Source organism: Corvus kubaryi, unplaced genomic scaffold (assembly GCF_017639235.1).
Source record: "Corvus kubaryi isolate FWS band 111438036 unplaced genomic scaffold, C.kubaryi_AGA036_p1.0 37392, whole genome shotgun sequence".
NCBI lineage: Eukaryota > Metazoa > Chordata > Aves > Passeriformes > Corvidae > Corvus > Corvus kubaryi.
Window position 1 is genome coordinate 8567657 of NW_024581131.1, and position 19499 is coordinate 8587155.

General features: G+C 42.6%; 1 protein-coding gene across 2 annotated transcripts in view; it reads right to left on the reverse strand.

The window, feature by feature from the left end:
• Positions 1-19499, reverse strand: part of PAMR1 (peptidase domain containing associated with muscle regeneration 1) — a 55974-nt gene that overhangs the window by 21484 nt on the left and 14991 nt on the right. For both annotated transcript variants that reach the window (XM_042038624.1, XM_042038623.1), the window contains exons 4-6: positions 18743-18857; positions 13205-13422; positions 7985-8092 (exon numbers count right to left, since the gene is read on the reverse strand). In XM_042038624.1, the coding sequence (XP_041894558.1) occupies positions 7985-8092; positions 13205-13422; positions 18743-18857 (441 nt within the window). The remainder of the gene's footprint in view (positions 1-7984; positions 8093-13204; positions 13423-18742; positions 18858-19499) is intronic.

A 19499-nucleotide genomic window follows, 5' to 3' on the forward strand; every position in this document is an offset into this window, starting at 1 on the left:
GAGTGGGAGTCATAAGAAAGAACAAGTGGGATTCTGCCTGGTCAATTTTGTCATCATTCCTGCCTCCTGGGGCCATTCTGCCTTGGCAGTGTTTTGCATCACCAGCAAACAGCATGGAAGACAATGAAATGATTCCCATGAAGGGAAGTGTGTAAAGTAGCTGCCTCAGAGATGTGTGAGTGTAAAATCCTCCTTGAGGAACAAAGCTTTTTAATGAACTTGGGGGAAGGAGGAAGGGAAAGAACAAAACAGCCAGCGCTGAAGAATGCTGATTATTTTAGCAAACTTTCAAAGCAATTTTAAGGTTACCCCAAAGCACTGCAAGAGCTGCAGTCTGTATGCTTGCACCCCAGAAGTACAAGCAGTGTATCAGCAGTCTTCAGAGAGGACTGAACAGAGGGGTAGGAGGGGGAAGAAAAAAAAGCTGTATTTTGGGAAGGTTCCTGCAACTGAAGCTTACGACAACATGTTTTCAGGCCATAGACACTGGAGAGAGGCCAAGCAGGAACAATTCTGACCTATTTTGTACTTTTCTTTGGGTTGTGCTTTGTTTTGGGAGGGTTAGCAGTTGCATCTAACCCATCACTGTATTATGGAGAGGTAGGTTTGGTGTTGGCATCTATCGCAGGGTGTGGGTGGTTGCTGAGTTTGGGGGTCTCCTTTGTGTCATTGGTGCTATTTATGGTTTATTTGGGTGGAATGTCAGTGGATTATGTTTATTCTTTGTCCTTAGTGGCAGATCCTTTTCCAGAGACCTGGGGGGATTGGTTGTTATGGTACGGGTCTTGTTTTAGTTCTTGGAGGTAGTTATTGGGGGAGTTTACTGAATGCTGAAAGTTTGGGGTGGCTGCTGTTGATAGCGGGATGTCTTCTGTTCAATCAGATTTCAGTGGTGTAGGGGTAGGGATGGTTTTGGTGGGGTCTGTTACTAACTTGATTTGTTGTTTTGGAACTTGAGGTTATCTGACATGGTCATTCAGGCAGTTTAATGCTAGGAATCAGAGAACAGTTTAATGTAAAATACCACCTTTGGGATTCAGAGATAGAGGTTTACGTCCTTTTTTCCTGAGGTGATTTGTGGAATTCTAAGAAGAGGTGTAGTCTTCACTCACTTCACTCAGAAGACCAACGTTTTTTTCTAAACTATTGGAGTATTTTTAGAAATTGACTAATATGTTTTTCTAGGGCTCCAGTAATGGAGAAGAGGATTAGGAGGGTGGTGAAGCAGGTGAGGGAGGCTAGCTGGCCAGCAATGATGAATGGTTGATACAGACAGAGATCCTAAATCTAAAATCTACTCTGGGCCCTTCTCTCAGTTCTTCTAGCTCCAAAAAACCCAAAAGCTACATCTCCTCATGCTCAGCTTGGAGGCAGAAAGCATCTCCATCAGCAACTTAACAACTGTATGCCAGCCCCCCATACTCTGTGACCTTTGCAAAAGGTGGGGCTGAGCTTGAAGTGTGCCAGTGATGCAGACTGGTTTTTGGCCAGTTTGCAGTTATTCTGTGCTGAAAAGCTGGTTTATACCATGCTTTAGAGGAGGCTTGTCGGAGACACTCAGCCTCCTAAGTGATGCAGTGGTGAAATGACAGGAAAAAGTATCTTTGTTCCATCCAGTGTGGCAAAAATACCTGGGATGTAGCTTGGTCCAGCCTGTCCTCCTGATACTGATTCATCTTTCCACATGGCAAGTCATACCAGGGAGAATCCTATGAAGGGTTTTATCTCTAAGATGTCTTAGCAGACTGAGAAAAAAGTTCAATATTGTTTTGGGGTGGGCAAGTAGAGACTCCCTATGAATATACTTAATGGAGTTAAGAAATACACTTTTTTTCCCATGGCAGGCCTATCCTTGGATGGATTACATTAACAAAGAGACAATTTCTGGTTTATTTAGATGATAGCAATGCCTGGAGCTATGCTCTGGGCAGAATACCATGGGGTTTTACCAGATATGTTATACTTTCTGAAAAACTAAAAAAATTGTCTGGTTAATTGACACTGAGGAAATAACAGAGGGACAAGAGGAGCTGACAGTAAAGCAGATGTTCTGTCTCTTTCAGCCTTGCTGTCAGTGGCGCTTATGCACTGGAGTTTCAAAGCACTAAACAATTACTATGAGATCACACACTGTTAAATGGTATGAGCACCTTCCTCCCAGAGTGCATGACTTACCCAATCCAACAGTCTTACTGATGGAACCGAGGGAAAGACCAGTCCTAGGGACCAGTTTTCTGCAAGTTGATTTACAAGCAGCTGTAGTTTAGTGGCTGCTTCAGATCCATCCTCAGGCATCAACATAATTTTTCTCTTAGGCCATTCTGTCCTCCTATGAGGTGTCTTGGTTGTTTGTGTAACAGGGGCTGCACAGCTTTAGTTTGTTCCTCAGTGAATTAAGGCAACCCAAAATTGATGTTAGGTTATCTTAAAGCACCAGACATAATGTTTGGTGGTTTGGCAGTTTCTGTGTGAACAGTTCCAACATCCTTCTAACCAAGGGAGAAATCTCCAGGATATATACTGAACTGCAAACTGGGAGCAGAATCTCTACCTCCATCTCAACCCAAGCCCTTCAAATTCCTGCACTAGGCACTAACCAGCACAGATTGCCTTGTAAACACATGATTCTCCTGGAAAGGAGTACGCTGTGGGGCAGTGAGTATGCTGTGAGGCAGGATGGGGAAGCAAGGATAACATCCTAGCAAACATCTAGGCAGCATAAAATGTTCTTCTGATCAGCTCAGTAAAACAAAGGAGGGCATTATGCCACCAGAACTGAACTCTGAAGTGACTTATTAAAAACCTCTCCATATTATGTTGTCTCTCAGAGGCAGTTCCAGGAAGGTTCTAGAGAACAGCCACCTCTGAGATTGTCATGTGGGCACACTACAGAGCTGCTGCATGACGAGCTAAAGGCTGGTGCTGTGTTAAGCTTGTAGCCCCCATGGATCTTCAAAACTCGAGAACTGCCACATTAAGTGAAAGGTTTTTGTGTGGGTCTCAAGGCAGGTGAACCCTTGGATTGTAACAGTGACAAAGGCCACTAGCCTTTACTCCTTAGCAGCTCCAGGTATATATGTCCTTCAACAGCAGCAGCAGGGTTTTTATTTCCCATCCCATACACATATGCCTATAGGGAGGACAGTGGAAATGAGGTGAAGAAGGAGTGGCATTAATTTCATCTCTCTGACATAGCCACCAAAAAAAAATGACCTTGACACAAGTGAGGAAGGACTCTGTCTGTTTAAAAAAAGCTGTTACAAATGTTTTTCCACTGGAAAAACCAGGCAAAGCTCAACAAACAATAAAAAAAAACCCCCAAACCTTCCCAATGGCAGCCTCAGAAGCAGGCAAATTAAGAGTCATATTTCTATTTGGAACACTTTCCCTAACTGGAACAGGACTGATTTCCAGGACAACGTGGCAAGAAAGGAGTCAGGGGCATTTATTTTGTAATACCTGAAGTTCTCCATTGTAATCACGCAGTGTAGGGTAACATGTGAGCTGCAAATGGTGGCTCAGTACATACCAGTGATTATACGCTGATATTTAACTGATAATTAAACACTTATGCAGTGATTATGGCACTCCTTGAAATCTATTACTGAGAATCTTTCTGACAAAATTTTAAAAAACCCCAAGTGTTCTATTAAAAGACTTTGTATTACATGTCCATGGTTAGGTAAGAAAACTAGGTTTAATGCCCAGAACCTTTCCCCAGTGTCTCATCCTAAGCTCTGCTGGGTTTCAAACTCTGTCTAGCTTATGCCAAGCACTGACAGCTGGGCTCCTTTCTCCCACAGCAGAACAGGGGGTGGGGTGTGGTTGGTGGGATGTTAATGCTTCCTCCCTATCTTAGATATCAGTCACTCTGATTGGATGAGCGCTTCCCTAAGAACCAGCCCAAGTCACAGATGCATGGGGCCAAAAAAGATGGAAGTGGATTTTATCAGCAGTGGGGAAAGGCCTGAAAGCTATATTCAGAGGCCTGTTGGCACACAGTAAGGCCAGCTCTGGCAACATCAAAGGCTACAGCAAGGAGTTAGTTTATATAGTTTTGTCAGTTGGATTAGACTCTTCATTAGGATGCAGAACAAACCTCTTCTACTTGGCAGACAGGAGCGAGAAACAGAATAAAAATGGAAATCAGATCTCAGCCCTGAATTCCCCATTCAGCGACGCTCTTCTTATTTGCGTAGGAGCTCCAGTTTGCCTGGCTTTGTTTGAAATGAAGGTAACAGGAAATTTCTGGGCAGGATGAGGTCAAGGTCTCTTGCTTTGTGGCCAGCAAGCCCTGGGAGGACTCTTGAGTCAGAACAGCCCGTCCTAGGAGGAGGACAAGCAGAGGGCAAGAGCATTTGCCATGGGGTACCAGTAATACCATCTCTACAGCTGCATCCTCAGCAGGCAAACTCAACAGGGTGACTTTGGAAAAGACTTCTCTTAGTTTGAGTTGAACAAGTAGTTGTCATGCTGTACAGAGTCATGGACAGTCTGACAACGGAGTGGATGGCTTTCAGCATCCAGGCTGTGCACTAGTCAGCTTGCTACTATTGCCCTGCATCTTTTGATGAAGTTGCTGGTCTGCCTCGGTGTACTTGCAGGCTAGGAGAACAAGATTATCTGATTTTGTGGGTTCCTAATGCCTCTGACAGCATTAAAATCCACAAAGGTCAAAGAGAAAAGCCTGAGTTGGATCTCAATCATGTCAGCATGGTTAAGGGTCACTGGGAGGGCTATGTAGGCACACTGCAAATTCACTTTAAGATCAGAAAGAAGCCCAAGTATTTAAAACAGGAATTCATTTTCTCTACCTGCTGTATCATGATAACAAAGCATGCTGATCTGTAAGAAGGTATTTTTTGCTATGCTTAGGATTTGTGTTTATTGTGTTTGGGGTCAGAAGATAGAAGGTTAGCATTTGTTTTACAATTTCATAAATTTTTTTTAACAGTCTCTGAAGTGAAATCAGACATATTTATATAAAATATTTCTTGCTCTGAAACAGGACGCACTGAAATATATCAGCAGCTGTCAGAAAGATACATGTCTACATTTCACTCCATGCTGTTGAAGCCTTTAAATCACTATATTAGCCCTTCAAATTGTAAACAAAATGTTAATTTCCTGGCTGCTATAGTAGAAGATAAAAAGAGACTGCTTGTTGTAAGTAACCTGTACCTTGAATTATTTTATTAATACTGCAAATTGTAAGTGACAGAGCAATTAGGGTTAAATATGACCCCAGGAAAGCAGCTTGACCAATGTTGATCATCTGGCTAAATAGATGGAATTTAATTTAATGGAGGAAACAATAGGTTCCCTGTGGTTTATCTCATTAAAGTGATTTCCATAATTCCAATAGTGATTCCCACATCTTTAAAATTAAACTTGGTAACAGACAAAAAGACAGAGCTGCATTGGGCTAGTAAGGGACTTAAAAAATGTCTGATTCTATCATGAAATACCCATTGCTAAATTTATTTAATTTGGCCTTAACTTATTCCTCAATGAGATAATCTCACAGTCTCCCTTCATCTGAACTATGTCCCTTGGATTTCTTTAAAACCCTCATATCTCTCTGGGTACCTTCTGTTGTACCACCTCAGAGCTTCTACATGCACTTAACATTAAGGGGCTCCAATTTTCTTCTCTCTTATACCTATTTTTCATCCATTAACTTTAATGGGATTGCACATGACTTACTCAAAAAAAACCAGACTGAAAAAAAGTCAGTCTTATAGTGTCCAAAGTAATATTCCGTATTCCAAAAGTGATTATTTTATGACAGTTTTCTGCAGAAATAAATTTATTTCCCTGGGCTCCACCTCACAAGACAGCACTTTTGCTGAAAGGCCTAACAGAAAGAAAGATTCTGAGGAAGACAGAATCTCTCTAACATTTAAACTAAAAGGCTGGTCAGGAAACTACAACTAGTTTTTAAAGAATTATAGCCGTAGATATTTTTCCCAGTTCTTCCTTTTCCTCTTAAAAAAACAAACCAAACTTTAATTTTCTGACTTTTCTCCCCATACGTTGGAAAATACTTAGGATGCATTTTGGCAAAACTGAAGGAAATATCTTAAGAAAAAAAATTACTTGAAGCCAGAGAGAAAAAAGATTTGCCATGATGTTTTCCAACTGTGAGGTTTGCTATTCACATAGAAGACAGCAATATAGGTGCTGGAAAACAATATTATGCCTAGCATAAGCAAAAGGCAAACATACAGCCACAAACATCATAAAGTAACAGAATTTTATCTACTGAAATTGTTCTTTCACAAATCAAACTGCAGTATTCCCATGAACTTAAAACTCTTACTGTATATATGTTTAAGTGTCTCCTCTATTTCACCCTGTTACTACCTGTACCTTTCATTGCTTACAATGACAGAAGTCTCATCCTATTGTTTTTCAACCATCTCCCCTGTTGTTTGCTGTGTGAAGTTTCTACACTGGAATTACAAAAGAAAGTCAGTAAAAGAATATGAGCTTCATTCCTTGCCATGCCGGTACTGTAGAGCCTGCCAAAACTAGGGCTGAGGTTTGCTGGAAATGTAATTACTTGAAATTTCAGTTGGTTCTGAATCAGACAGGAATCTTTCCCTTTTTTTAAACTCTGTTCTAAAGTAGCAGAACTAATCTTGCTGAGCAGTTGCAAAGAGCTCAGGAGGTTCCAGTCCCTAAATGACCTGCTAAACGACTACTCCCAGGAAAGAGGCTGTCAGCAGAAGAGACAGACACTCTTAGTCCTGAGGTTAGGAACCTTCAATTTTTAGCAACCTCTTCCCTACAGAAAATATACCAGGAATCTGTGCGAACTGGCAGAAGGTGGCATGCTGTTCAGAAACAAAATTTTTTCAGATTTACAGAAAATACGAAATGATTTCTCCTCATTTCTGAGCTACTTCTGGAAACGGAAAGGTCTTTTACCTCAAAATGATTCATCAAAGGAGGTATTACGCCACTATGATTTAACTCCCCTGATGAAATAAAAGAAATTCCAGGAGATAAATCTACTCCTAACACTGGCATATGTAGGGGAAAGATTTTGAAGTGAGGTTTGGTGTATATTGGTTCCTCTGACGCAGAACTGAAAATTCTGCTAGTAGGCAAGGCATTGTGTGTTTTATGGGCAGAGGAATGGCACAGCAGGATACAGTAAGCCATGCTTTCTGTCTTGGGCCAAATATGATCCCAAGTGGATTTCACCACTACCACTGAAATCCTCCATGGTCAGCTCTAGCTCAGTGACTTTAAATATTGCAGAAGGCTCCTTTCAACTAGTATAGATGGTGTAGCCTTTATAATGACATAGATTACAAAATTCTTACTCTCTCGTGCTCTTTTGAGCCCTGTTAGGTGAAGATTTTTTCATGCATGAAGAAGTAAATCACTGGAACAGACAATTGATTTGAATCCAGTTATTTTACAAATCACTCGTCAGACAAAACCAGGTATATGACTATAGGTACAGTGAGGACTACCAATACAGATATGGACAGAATCTACCCTTTTTCATTAGTTTTGATCCCAAGTCTCTCTCATTCATGGTGCCAAAATTCTACTTTTCAGATGGTTATGAGGGAAGATGAATTTCCTATGTCTGACTCAGTCTAGAGCATTAAGCACAGGGCTCAGCTGGGGTATGTGTTTTCAGTAGAGAACAGCTGATCCACATAGTGGAAAGCAGCAGGCAGGGATACCTCTGTCTGATAATGCCAATCCATTACAAAGATTTCTTGTGTGCAGCTTCCCAGCTCCAAGTGTGTTTTACCTTTTTACACATTGACATAAAGCTCCAGAATGATTCAGTGGAAATCTTCATGAACTGCAAGAAACATGTCTTTAAAAATGCCACAAGAAGCTCAGCGCCTTCTCTGGCTCTATGACTGACCAAACCTACACACCAATGGCACTCCTAACAATTAATACATTAGTGACAACCCTGGAGGCTGGTCATGCACACAGAGCCTGTACTCACAGTTTTCACAGCGATGCCCTGTATAGCCAGCCAGACAGGCACACTTGTAGGTACTGCTTTTGTCTAGAATGCACGTCCCATCATGAAGACATGGAGATGAAGAACAAGCTGTAAAAGAAAATCAAGAATGTTCATGTTCTCTCGTAGGATGGGGAACCTATCTGTTTTTTCTCATGGTGGTTGTGTCTTGGGGTAAATTACCTGTTTTGGTTAGAAGTTAGGAAGACACAGTAAAGGGCCTGATGCATGTCAAAAAGTCTTCTTCTCTTACTTAACTAGAGAAGAGATCTAGTAGGGATAAGCAATTATTTTCCCAGCATACATTACTTTTACCATTTCCCTTTAACTGCAGTCAAGTGATGAGAAAGATTTATGGAAGGAAAATAATTTACATCAAGTTCAATTAATGTTTAAAGCTTAGCCCAAATTAAAGAATTTTAATAGCAACCTACAGTTTTCCTGCCATTCAACCCAGAGTTTAGGGATAAGTTCTGGGATCCATGGGTTTTGAGGTTTTTTTTGTGTCTCGGATCTTGTCGTTTTAGATTTTGGGAACTGTTTTTTCCCTGGGAAACTCTTGCATACAATAATCTAACAGTGATACACATCAAACTGTACACACTAGCATAACAACATCAGAATGTGTAACTGTGCATTAAATATCAGCAAATTCCATTGTGCAATAACACATGTTTTTTGGTGCCTGTTCTAAGGGGAGATGAGCGAATAGGACTGTTGTGGTTTAACCCCAGCTGGCAGATAAGTACCATGCAGCCACACACCCACCCCACCACCTCTGGTGGGGAGGAGAATTGAGAAAGAAAAAATAAACTTCATCAGTTGAGATATTAATAGTTTAATAATTGAAATAAAATATGATGATGATGATAATAATAATAGGAATAATAATTACATTGAAAGGGGTAGAGAGAGAGAGAGAGAAGTAACACTGGAGAGAAAAAAACTATCTATCCAGAACACAGTTGTTCACCCCACCACTGACTGAAGCCCAGCCCCTCCCCAGGCAGCAAACCATGCTCCCAAACAAATCCCCCCGGTTTTTATGCTGAGCATGATATTCTGTGGTATGGAATATCCCTTTGGCCAGTTTGGGTCAGCTGTCCTGGCCATGCTCCCTCCCAGCTTCTTGTGCAACTCCTCACCAGCAAAGCAGGGGAAACTGGCAAGTCCTTGATTTAGAGTAAGCACTACTTAACAATCACTAAAATATTAGTGTGTTATCATACAAAATCCAAACCACAATATGGCCTCCCGAGGGACACCACTTGTCACTGATGTCCACTGGGGCATTGAGCTGTTGACCACTACCCTCTAGATCTAACCATCCAAACAATTGCTCATCCACTGAACAGATCACCCATCAAATCCATCTCTCTCCAGTTTAGCCAGAAGGATGTTGTGGCCATGCCTAAAGGCCTTACGAAAGTCCACAGAGATGGCATCTGTAGCCCTTCCCTTGTGCACTGATGTAGTCCCTCTACTGTAGAAAGCCACTAAATTGGTCAGGCAGGACTTGCCCTTGGTGAAGCTGTTCTGGCTGTTCCAAGTCACCTCCCTGTCCTCTACGTGCCTTATCACAGCTTTTAGGAGATTCCATGAACTTCCCAGGCATAGAGGTGAGGCTGACAGGTCAGTAGTTTCTGAGATCCTTCTTTCTATCCCTTTCTAAAAATGGGTGCATTTTTATCTCTTTTCCAGTCACCAGGAACTTCACCTAACTGCCATGACTTTTCAAATATCATGAAAAGTGACTTGGAAACTACATCAGCAAATTCCCTCAGGACTCTGGGATGCATGTCATCAGGTCCCATAGACTTACGGATGTTCAGGTTCCTCAGGAGGTCACAACACTGATTTTCTCTTACGGTGGGAAGGACTTTGCTGCCCCAGTCCTTGCCTTGCAGTCCATCTGCTTGAGAAGTGTGGGAAGAGAGGTTGCCAGCGATGACTGTGTCAAAAGAGACAGGCTCTGGCCCTCCCTGCAGCCAGACCTGGATGGCTCCATGTTTATGTGGGAGCCTTGCCTGGGTGGCCACTTCCTTCCTGGCGCATGCAGAGGACATAGCTCCTGCCGAGGGGACACTGAGGCTGTGCTCCCTCCCAGAGGGTGCTGAGCTCTGCCTGGGCTCAGCTCTGCAGCTGCAGCAGGACCTTGCCCTCCCTGCCTTGCCCTCCCAAGGTGCCGTGAACTGCCGCGCACCCCTGGCTGCTCCGGGGGCTGCACTGAAAGGCATGGGCGTACAGAGGGGTGCTTCTTCTGGCAATGTGCAGATCTCCTCAGCACCTCCCACAAGCTGCTTGGGTGTCTCCCACCTCAGGAAAAGCCCCCATGTGCCAGGATCTGTCACTGCCACCATATGGACCAACCTCAGAGCAGCTTCTCTCAGAGAAGTTTCTTATATCCAGATGGCATGAGGTAAGAAATATATAGATGCCACATGGATTTCTCTGGAGGTTTCATGTGGTGATGTAAGAGCAATTTATACATGGCCAGGCAATGAATATCTTCCATGTCTCATTAAAGATTAAGGCCTGACTAAATACAGTAATTCATTCATTAAAATAAAATATATATATGGCAATTATACTAATGTAAAATATCACTGAGAAAGGGAAGGAGAAGCAGAAGATTCCTTACAGACTGACATTTTGTAGTCACTGGTTGAAGCTAGTGAAACTTTGTCTTTTTCCCAGTTTTGTCTCATGATTCTGGAAAAGTAAGCATGTCAAGTGAAGAAGGGTAAATGTCAGATACTCCTTGAAAATGTCTGATAGTAAAAACCACTAAATATTTTTTCTGTTTTAAGGAGTCTTGATTTCCTGGCTTAAGTCAAACAACAAGGGACAATACTACAAAAGTTTAAAGCCACTATGTTTTATCACTAGCTTGGGGGTACAGAAAGGAAGGCGTTATTGAAAGTGAGTAACAGGCTTCCATCTAACTGGATCCAGCATATGTCTAATCCTTAAGAGGCTCTGATAGCTCCCCATCTGGCCTCCCATGCTTCTCATCTGAATTCTGTTGAGTGACTTCTAGTCACTCATGCCAATTACTGGTTCCCATTTCACACTTGGCATGGGATGGGACCTAGCACCTGCCGCCAGACTAGGCAGCACAGCAGGTTGTGTGGTTTCATCCTTTAATAACTACACACACAGTGACCTTTCCTAAAGGAGATATAGGCTTTGCAGCTTATTTTGTATCAATCAAGACCTTTCTGGCATTTGAACCAGTGATCTCTGTCCAGTCAGTGCCCCTGCTTCAGCAAACTATGACTTCTAAGCAAGTACAGAGCTCATAGGAAGAGGAGGCAGAAAAGGAAGGAATTCACTTTTGACATGCTTCTTCAGTCCTTTCCACTACACCACGAAGCTGCTGGGGACACCAGATCACCTTCATGTCCTAGTTCACATCCTGTAAGCACCTCTGGTGCTGCTGCTCTCACCTGCAGCATAGGGAATTGATTTAATAAGCCCTGTGAAATCTGTTCTGGGGACCTTGGCTCTTCCACAGTGCTGTGCACAAAGCGAAATTTCAGGGCAAATGCTTCAGTTTTCAATGTGCTGCCAGAGCTTTCGATCCTGTGCTGCCCCCGCTTTCAATTCTATGCTGCCCGATGCACACTGTATTCTTCCCTTAAATGGTCCTGCTGGCCAGGTTAGTGCTCCACATAAAAAGACACTGGGAGTGTTTGAAAAGCCTTTCACTGCACTACACATTAGACCAGAACAGCCTCTTAATAAAGTGCACAAATAGAGCTCCTCACAAACTCTGAGAAGCCCTTTACAATGTGCTCTGTGTGGATTACCACACTTGCAGCCTCACAGCCTCAGAATAATTACCATTCAAAATGGGACGGAAATAAAGTACTCAACAATATTCGAATACCGAGTGTTCCCTGCTGGGCAGAGAAAACAGAACCAATTCAGCTTGCACCATATGGAAAATGTTAGTTCCCTGAGTGTAGGCAGCCCTTATGCAACATAGCCCACGCCACACTCATTTGTTCTATATCACCTCTCCTGCTGTAAGCCCAGGCAAACTATCAATAGCTAACTGCTCCTGCCAACAGATACTAAAGGTGGCATTTGAAGAACAAGGCAGGCTGAGAAATGGCATAGGTGCTGCATCCAGAAGTATGAACATTTCAGATTGCTAGTTGCATACTCGGATCACTGTTAAGAGCTGATGCACTCCAGGTTTGTATATTTATATAAGGGTTATATAAACTATCTAAATTTCCCGAGCCAGATATACCCTGGATGACCTCATGAAATGTGGGTCACCAGGGTGTACAAAAGGCAAGTTATGGTGAGTCATAGATCCTGCGGGGTTTAGCTGTGGCAAAGCAGCACAGTCTGATTAACCTTCTGTGCCAGGAGTACTGTAGATAGATTTGACCACAATTCCTTACATAGCTAAACAAGGAAGATCCAGGAAGAGCGCAGAGGCTGCTGCAAATACGATGGCAAAATGAGGAGCCAGCTGCACTCTCAGTACTATTTTGTAGCCAGAAAGAGACTATGGAAAGCAGTGTAGGGGACTCAAGCACTGAGTAGTAACAAAACCAGTAATTCTGGAGCCCTCCTTCTGTCATTCATAACACTGAGATCATCACAGAACAGGAAACGCCTCTTCATTTTTTATTTTTTTTTCTTTAAGAAAATAATCCGTTCTTCGTACACACTTGGGGTTTTTTTTGTTTGTTTTGTTCTTGGTTGTTGGGTAGTTTTTTTAATTCCTAATGGTACATGAGCCAACACAAGAGTTCTGTGAGGGCATTTTCACTGAGCTATCTATGAGACTTTGCATAAGGCTTTTGCTACTTGAGACAGTGGCTGTGCTCCTGCATACAGCATTGAGCAATTCTGCCATTGCAGATACACATGCTCCTTCCTCTACTTCCTTCTGTGCTCTTAATTCTTTGATTCAAACAGGAAAGTCACACAAAACAGCAGCTTTTCTCTGCTGGCTGATGTGCTTGTTCTTCACACAAGTAGAAGGAATTTAGTCTTCTTTAGAAGAGCCTCACATTCACATGCCGTCTGACAGCTTTTGAATCTTCCCCACACTGACTTTATGTAAGTTGCTGCTGGCAACACAGCATGAAAGTTTTTAATGAAGCAAAACAGGGAAAGAGATTAGTGAAATTGAATTATTGAGAATGAGTGGCATGTTCCACTTTTAGATTATTTTACCTGTAATTTGTTCAAAGACAGCAAGAAATCCATCAAAGTTCTTGGACCCATCAGACTGGAAGAGGACATGGAGTGAAGACCCAGTGCTTCGGATAGGAGGTGGCCTCTCATTTCCACAGAATTTCTTTATTATTCGACTGTCCAAATTGTCCCCATCACGGATCTCCACATAGTCATAATGGCACATATAGTCAAACTCCAGGCTCAGCATGGAAAATCTTGGGGAACAAGGACAAACAGTCAGACTGCTTACCTGTGCACCCTGAATACTACATTTTTGGATATTTAGGTATTTAGGGCCTACCCCCTCAGTGAATCAACAAGTCCCTAACCACATGAAGACCCCTTACTCATCTCAATTTTTGCATCATGATCCCTGGAATCTGGCTCCACTCTATACAGTTGCTCCATGAGACCATTCAAGTGTCAGAAGGGTGAAGTCTAAATTGAAGTCATACAGTCAGTCCAAATACATCAGGTCCCTAACCATAATACAATGTCAGAACTTTCATCCAGGGCCAGGCACTCAGGGGGCATATTTCTATTGTGGCTGTTTGCTAAAGATTGTTCTGTTTGCCCTAAATAAAGTTCTAAGTACTGAAAGTTATGGTATCAAATAACAAGGTTCAAAAGCTATTTACATTGTGATGTTCAGAAGTCGGCAATTAGGGATACAAGGAAAGCCTGGGGATGTAACAGAAGCAGAAACAGCCAGGGAAACGGAATCAAAATACTACAGCACGTTTTGCATTAGAAAGCAAAATGGTAGTAAATCCCCAATGTGTGGCACTTGCCTGTCTTTTGAGAGCAGAAATAAGGCACAGGAATTAGTGCAGAAGGGAAATACTTAAAGCCTTTTCCCACAATGTCTGTCCTTTCCTAGCTTCGATCCAGCCACTGTGCAAGGCTTTTGTTCATTAAGAGCCATGCTATATGCTGCTATTGGAATTCAGGTGGGCACAGAGCCAAAGCACCCCACCAGAATATGAATGAGAAACAGAGCGAACAACACCAAGTGCTTCTGAAGAATGTGCAATGGTCAGGGGGCTGGGCTCAGCCCTGCTACAGCAGGAAAAGGAGAAGAAATGGGCCTGGGAGAGGCCATGCTGCTAATTGTTCAGCAGGATATTTTATAAATGAAACTCGTTATGTACTTGATCCTCCTGAGGACTCCTAACACTGAAGATGTGTATCTAGGATTAGGCTGTATCTCCCACATTGCCTATTCCAGTGTGGGCCTAGTGGTTTGCAAAGACTGCATTTTCACACCAAAGAGGTGAGAAAAATTTTGGATCTTCTCCTGGACCTCACAGTCTGAAGGGAAGAGAGTTCTGGAATCTATTTCCTACTCTTCTCATCTCGAGACTCAGGCCCCCATATTAAGGAGGCCCCCACGTTATGTGAAATTACCTTTCTTTGACAACTCATAAGCTGACTTAAGAAGCCTCTTCACTCAGCCACCTTTGTTCTGGTCACATGGTTGGTTTTTGAGCATCAGGACTATGCTGCCTACAGAGAAACGACTGAGCAGTTGTAGGAAGCTACACCAATGGAGCAGAGCCCTTCATTTTTTAAATCATCTGACGGAATGTAGAATAAAAAAAAAATGACATCTGCTTTAAATATGAATTAGAGAGAGATAATTCAACTTAGCTTTGCATAAAATGCATGAGTTGAATTCTAGTTCTGTCAGGTTTGTCAGAGATGTCCTCATAGGTTATACACTACATTTTCAAAACATTCTTTCGCTGGTGAAACATACCCCAGGGATCTACCCTTATGGAAGTTACAGAGCAATACAAATTAACCCATTCATCTTTGTCATATTTATCAGGCTATAGTTTATCCTGACCCAATCCTATAAATATTTTCGGATTTTCTGAACTGGTACATTTCTGATTAAAATTAAGTATGTGTGCAAGTACAGAAGAAAAATTTCTGGAATGCCCACCATGTACTGGGAACAGTATTATTTATAGATGTAAAGGTAAACTGTGTCTTGATGTGTGTCCCTGAACAAAGAATATCAAGACATATGCACAGAGAACGAAAGAACCATACACAGAATACTGGTTTTAATTGATTGCTTTCTCTGTTTTAAAAAATGAAGAAAACAGAGTGGAAAATGTGAAAGGCATAGGCATTCTGACTTGCATTTTATTTAACTTGGCATAGAAGCAGATACACTGTACTGACAACATGGGATCCCGTGATTAAGACTCAGAATTGGCAGGTCAGGAAACTTGCCAAAGCTTTTAAAAACCTCCTGGCTACGGCCCGGCTGACAGGACCCTTTATAGACCGTGAGGTCTATTGCTGCTTAAGCCACAGGTACACACAATGCAATGAACCTCAGTTTCCTCCCCAGTGGAAGTGTAACTATATCATAATTCTCTTGGATATTATAAAACTAAGCATGCTAATTTTGTGCTACAGGTCATCAGACACAAAGTGGAATGCAAAGTATTGTCTTGATTTCATCAGTGTCTGCAGTGTGCATACACTGGCCAACCCCTCTGAGGAAAGCTTCTAGCCAAAGCACATATTTAAAACTGCATCTCTGCTGAAACACTAAAGAATAGAATTGAAAATTGTGAGCTACTTCTACTGCAATATGACATCCCTGACATGGCTCAGGCTGAGGGAGCCTATACATCACAACCCAAAAAACCCCCCAGGCTGGCAAAAAAAGCAGATAAAACAAACTACCACCACAACATGGACACTATTTATCAAAACAGCTCTACTAAGCCAACCCCCAAAGGACTGCATGGCACAGCTTAAAGCAAGGGAAGATTTATCTGTGCTCCCGGGAGTTTTACTCTTCCTGCCCTATGTAAGCAAAGACAAGCACTTTGTTGGCTGTCTGTATTATGTTGTCCCCATCCCTGCCCTTGCAAGCCAGGGTGGCAGCAAACAGGATTTGTGCACAGAGAGAATGAAAAAAGGAGTTCTTTTGTTGGCAGTTGTGCTGATTCAGCACAGTGTTGGCTGTGCATTACAGCTCTAAGCAGTTACCACCCACAGAGGGGATCAGCACGTTTGTATGAAAATACAGTGAAGGAAATGAGGATGGCAGACCCAGGAGGCAGGCTCTGGTGGTTAGCTTAGCTGAGCCTGCCCTTCTCTGTAGGAGCAGACAAAAGGTGAAGTTTCAGGTTAAATGTACATGTTTTCCACAATATCTAACTGCTGAAGTACCTCGATGGACAGCTCTGAGGTGGTGCACCTTGAAGACGTCAGCTGACTCAGAACACACTACAGGGTTACCTTGTGAGGACCTCCTGTTCCATCTTTGCCATGAAGGTTTCCTCTATGCCTCCTGCAGGACTTACATGCAGGGTGGCAGGGTTAACTGTGGACATTCAGAAGAGTTCCTAGGAGTGCTACGTCATCTACTGAGATTTTTAGGCATTCAGACATTAGGCTCATCATCACGCTAGGCAACGGGCTTTAGGCTTCTCCAACGTTACCCAGCTCAGATAAATTAGATGCTAACAACAGAAGTTTGGTAGTTCAGGCTTCCCTCCTGGAAATTTCACAGTTGGAATGTAACATTATGTCACATCAAGCTGATACTTAGTATTACATTTATTTGATTGCAGGAAGGATGGACATGGGGAGGAAGAGAAAGGCGCTCTTGTGTTAAAGTTTTGCATCTTCTGCAACAGCAAAGTTGGACAGTGAACTGTGAACCAGACCGTGAACTGTACGGAGCTAATGTGACACTTACATCTTCCTAGGCTGCGTGTGGGTGGCCCGCAGGGTTTAGAATGGAAGTTTGATTTCTCTAAAGAGTTAGTACCTCTGTTAATTTTACAGCACTCCCCATTCTACTGCTTTGAAAACAGATTAGAGTTTCTTTAATGCAGCTACAGCAAGTTCTGCCCTTTGATATAGTGTCCTGTTTTAAAACAACATTTTGTCCCTTTCTTGCACCTTGTGTCTGATGCCATCTGGCTGTTAACACTTTACCTAGAGATGGGTGCATTCAATAGTTACGTGCATGCACAGGATCCATTTCCACTTTCACACCCATCCCCACAACAGTGAAGCCAGAGAGTGACACCTGTAGCTCCTGAAGCACTTTTTAAGGCTCACAATTGACAAAGCCCTGTTCGGAAATGTAAAAAAAAATCACCTCCCTAAGCTTGTGCCGTGCAAATCATACACCTCACCAAAAATATCTCTTAAAAACAAGGCTGGTACAACCCACGCGCACTGAGACTGATGCAAACTTATGTCACAAGAACACAAAACTCTTCCTCACCGCATTGCTCCTGTGCCTTCTACACAATGCTATCCAGGCAATAATTGCTCATAACTACACAATAGGCTTGCATTTGCAGGTCTGAAAAAAGTGCATCAGTGTGGAAAAACCCCAAGCTCTTCTATTCAATGGATTTGTTGTTCTTCCTCTCATTCAGTTTGTCTTCAAACATATAGGAACATATTTATACTGTTTAAACATATTTTAACTGTTTGTGTATCTAGCATAGTTCTTCTGCCTGGGCTCCAAAGTCAGTGAAATATTAATGTGAAGGGTTTAGCTATTCTTTTTATTATATTAGCTAGTGTTTCAAATAGATCCCCTGCCATACTTCCTGCTGCATGTGTGGGCACCCTGCTGCACACATGTGAAAAGATTATTAATTACCCCAACAAGAGGCTCTCCTGCACTAGGCAGTGACTGTGAGTTTGAGTCATTAGGGGTGGGTTAACAGGTTTAAGCATACGCAGGTCAGAAGAGCGATGACAGGACAATAGGACACAAGCTGTGTGAGTGAAAGTTTAGGCTAGATATTAGGAAAAAATAATCACAGAAAGAGTGATGGGGCATTGGAATGGGCTGCTCAGGGAGGTGGTGGAGTCACTGTCTCTGGAGGTGTTTAAAAAAAGACTGGATGTGGCACTGAGTGCCGTGGTTGAGTTGATAAGGTGGTGTTAGGTCATAGGTTGGACTTGATGTTCTCAAAGGTGTTTTCCAACCTAGTTAACGGTATGATTCTGTGATTCTGACTTGCAGGAGAACCAATCACATCCTCCAGGCATAGGAATGGTGAGAGGAATAACTGAGGCTGATAGAAGACAGGGCTGATGAAATGAGTGAAAAAAAAATAACAGAGGGAAAATGTAGGCTAAATGCAGGGCAGGACCCATGGGCAACTCTCTCCTTGCATGGGACATCATATTAAAATGTTCCTAGTTCATCCTGGTACAGTCTTCAGAAAATATTTGGTACTTTGCTGTCAAGGTCTTGAAAAGACCTCTAAAGAGACACATTTTACCCAATGCCTTAGAAATTCTCCTTAGCTTCCAGCTGTCCTAAATGGGAATTGAAAGCACAGCACTGATTTGTCCAGTGCCTGTCCATCGCAAGCCAGACCATAGGAGAGAGGCTTGGTGTCAAACGCAAAGTGGTTGTCACACCTTCACTGCCCCAGGGCTCCCAGCTGCTGACCCTCATTGACTCTTGGTTATCCACATGCCCCAATGTCCACCTGAAGTCAGTGCTGGCCAAAAGTCAGTAGGACCCACCTTAATTCAATGTTAAATCCAGCTTGAACATGGATAGTCCATTCACATCGTGCATTCAGTGGGTAACCCTCCAGCAAAATCTGACCTCTAGAAGCCCGAAGAACCTGCCCGCACCCTGGGGAGCAAAAAACCAAAAAAAAATTGTGTGAAGGACCTGCAAGAGACATTTGAAGAAAATATATGTAGAAACAACACCTGAATGAGAAGACAAGATGGCTTAGGAAGATACACTCCTTCTTACAAGGCAGTGTATAAAATATTGGGATAGCCACACAGCAGTTGTAAAGAGTTATGACTATATTGAAGTATTGTCTATGCTGAGAGTACCCCTGGGAAAGCTGTAGTTGATTGCTTCTCCCTGGTTTGCAATGTAGCCCCATGAAACCATTTCTTGCAGCTTTTGCCTCTCTGTTAATTAGCCCACCCACTCACCTGGCTGAAGCTCTAGCTCAGAATAGTTTTGATGGAGCCCATGTTGACATTTGCAACCCCTGAAGCTGAGGAAGCTGGTGGGAAAGTGACAAAACTAAAATGAACACTTGAATTAGCTCAAGTGAGCAAAAGAATGAGAGAAAAATCTGTGGCACCCAACATCATGGTTTCTAGTCCTTCATAAGGAGACTCTAGGAGGAAAAAGAGCTGATGTATTCCCAGAAGACACCTTTGTCCTCAGGATTCACTACATCTTCCTTTCATATTAATGCCACCATGCCAGTGAAGATATATAAACATCACAGCTCCTCTGTCATCACTGTGA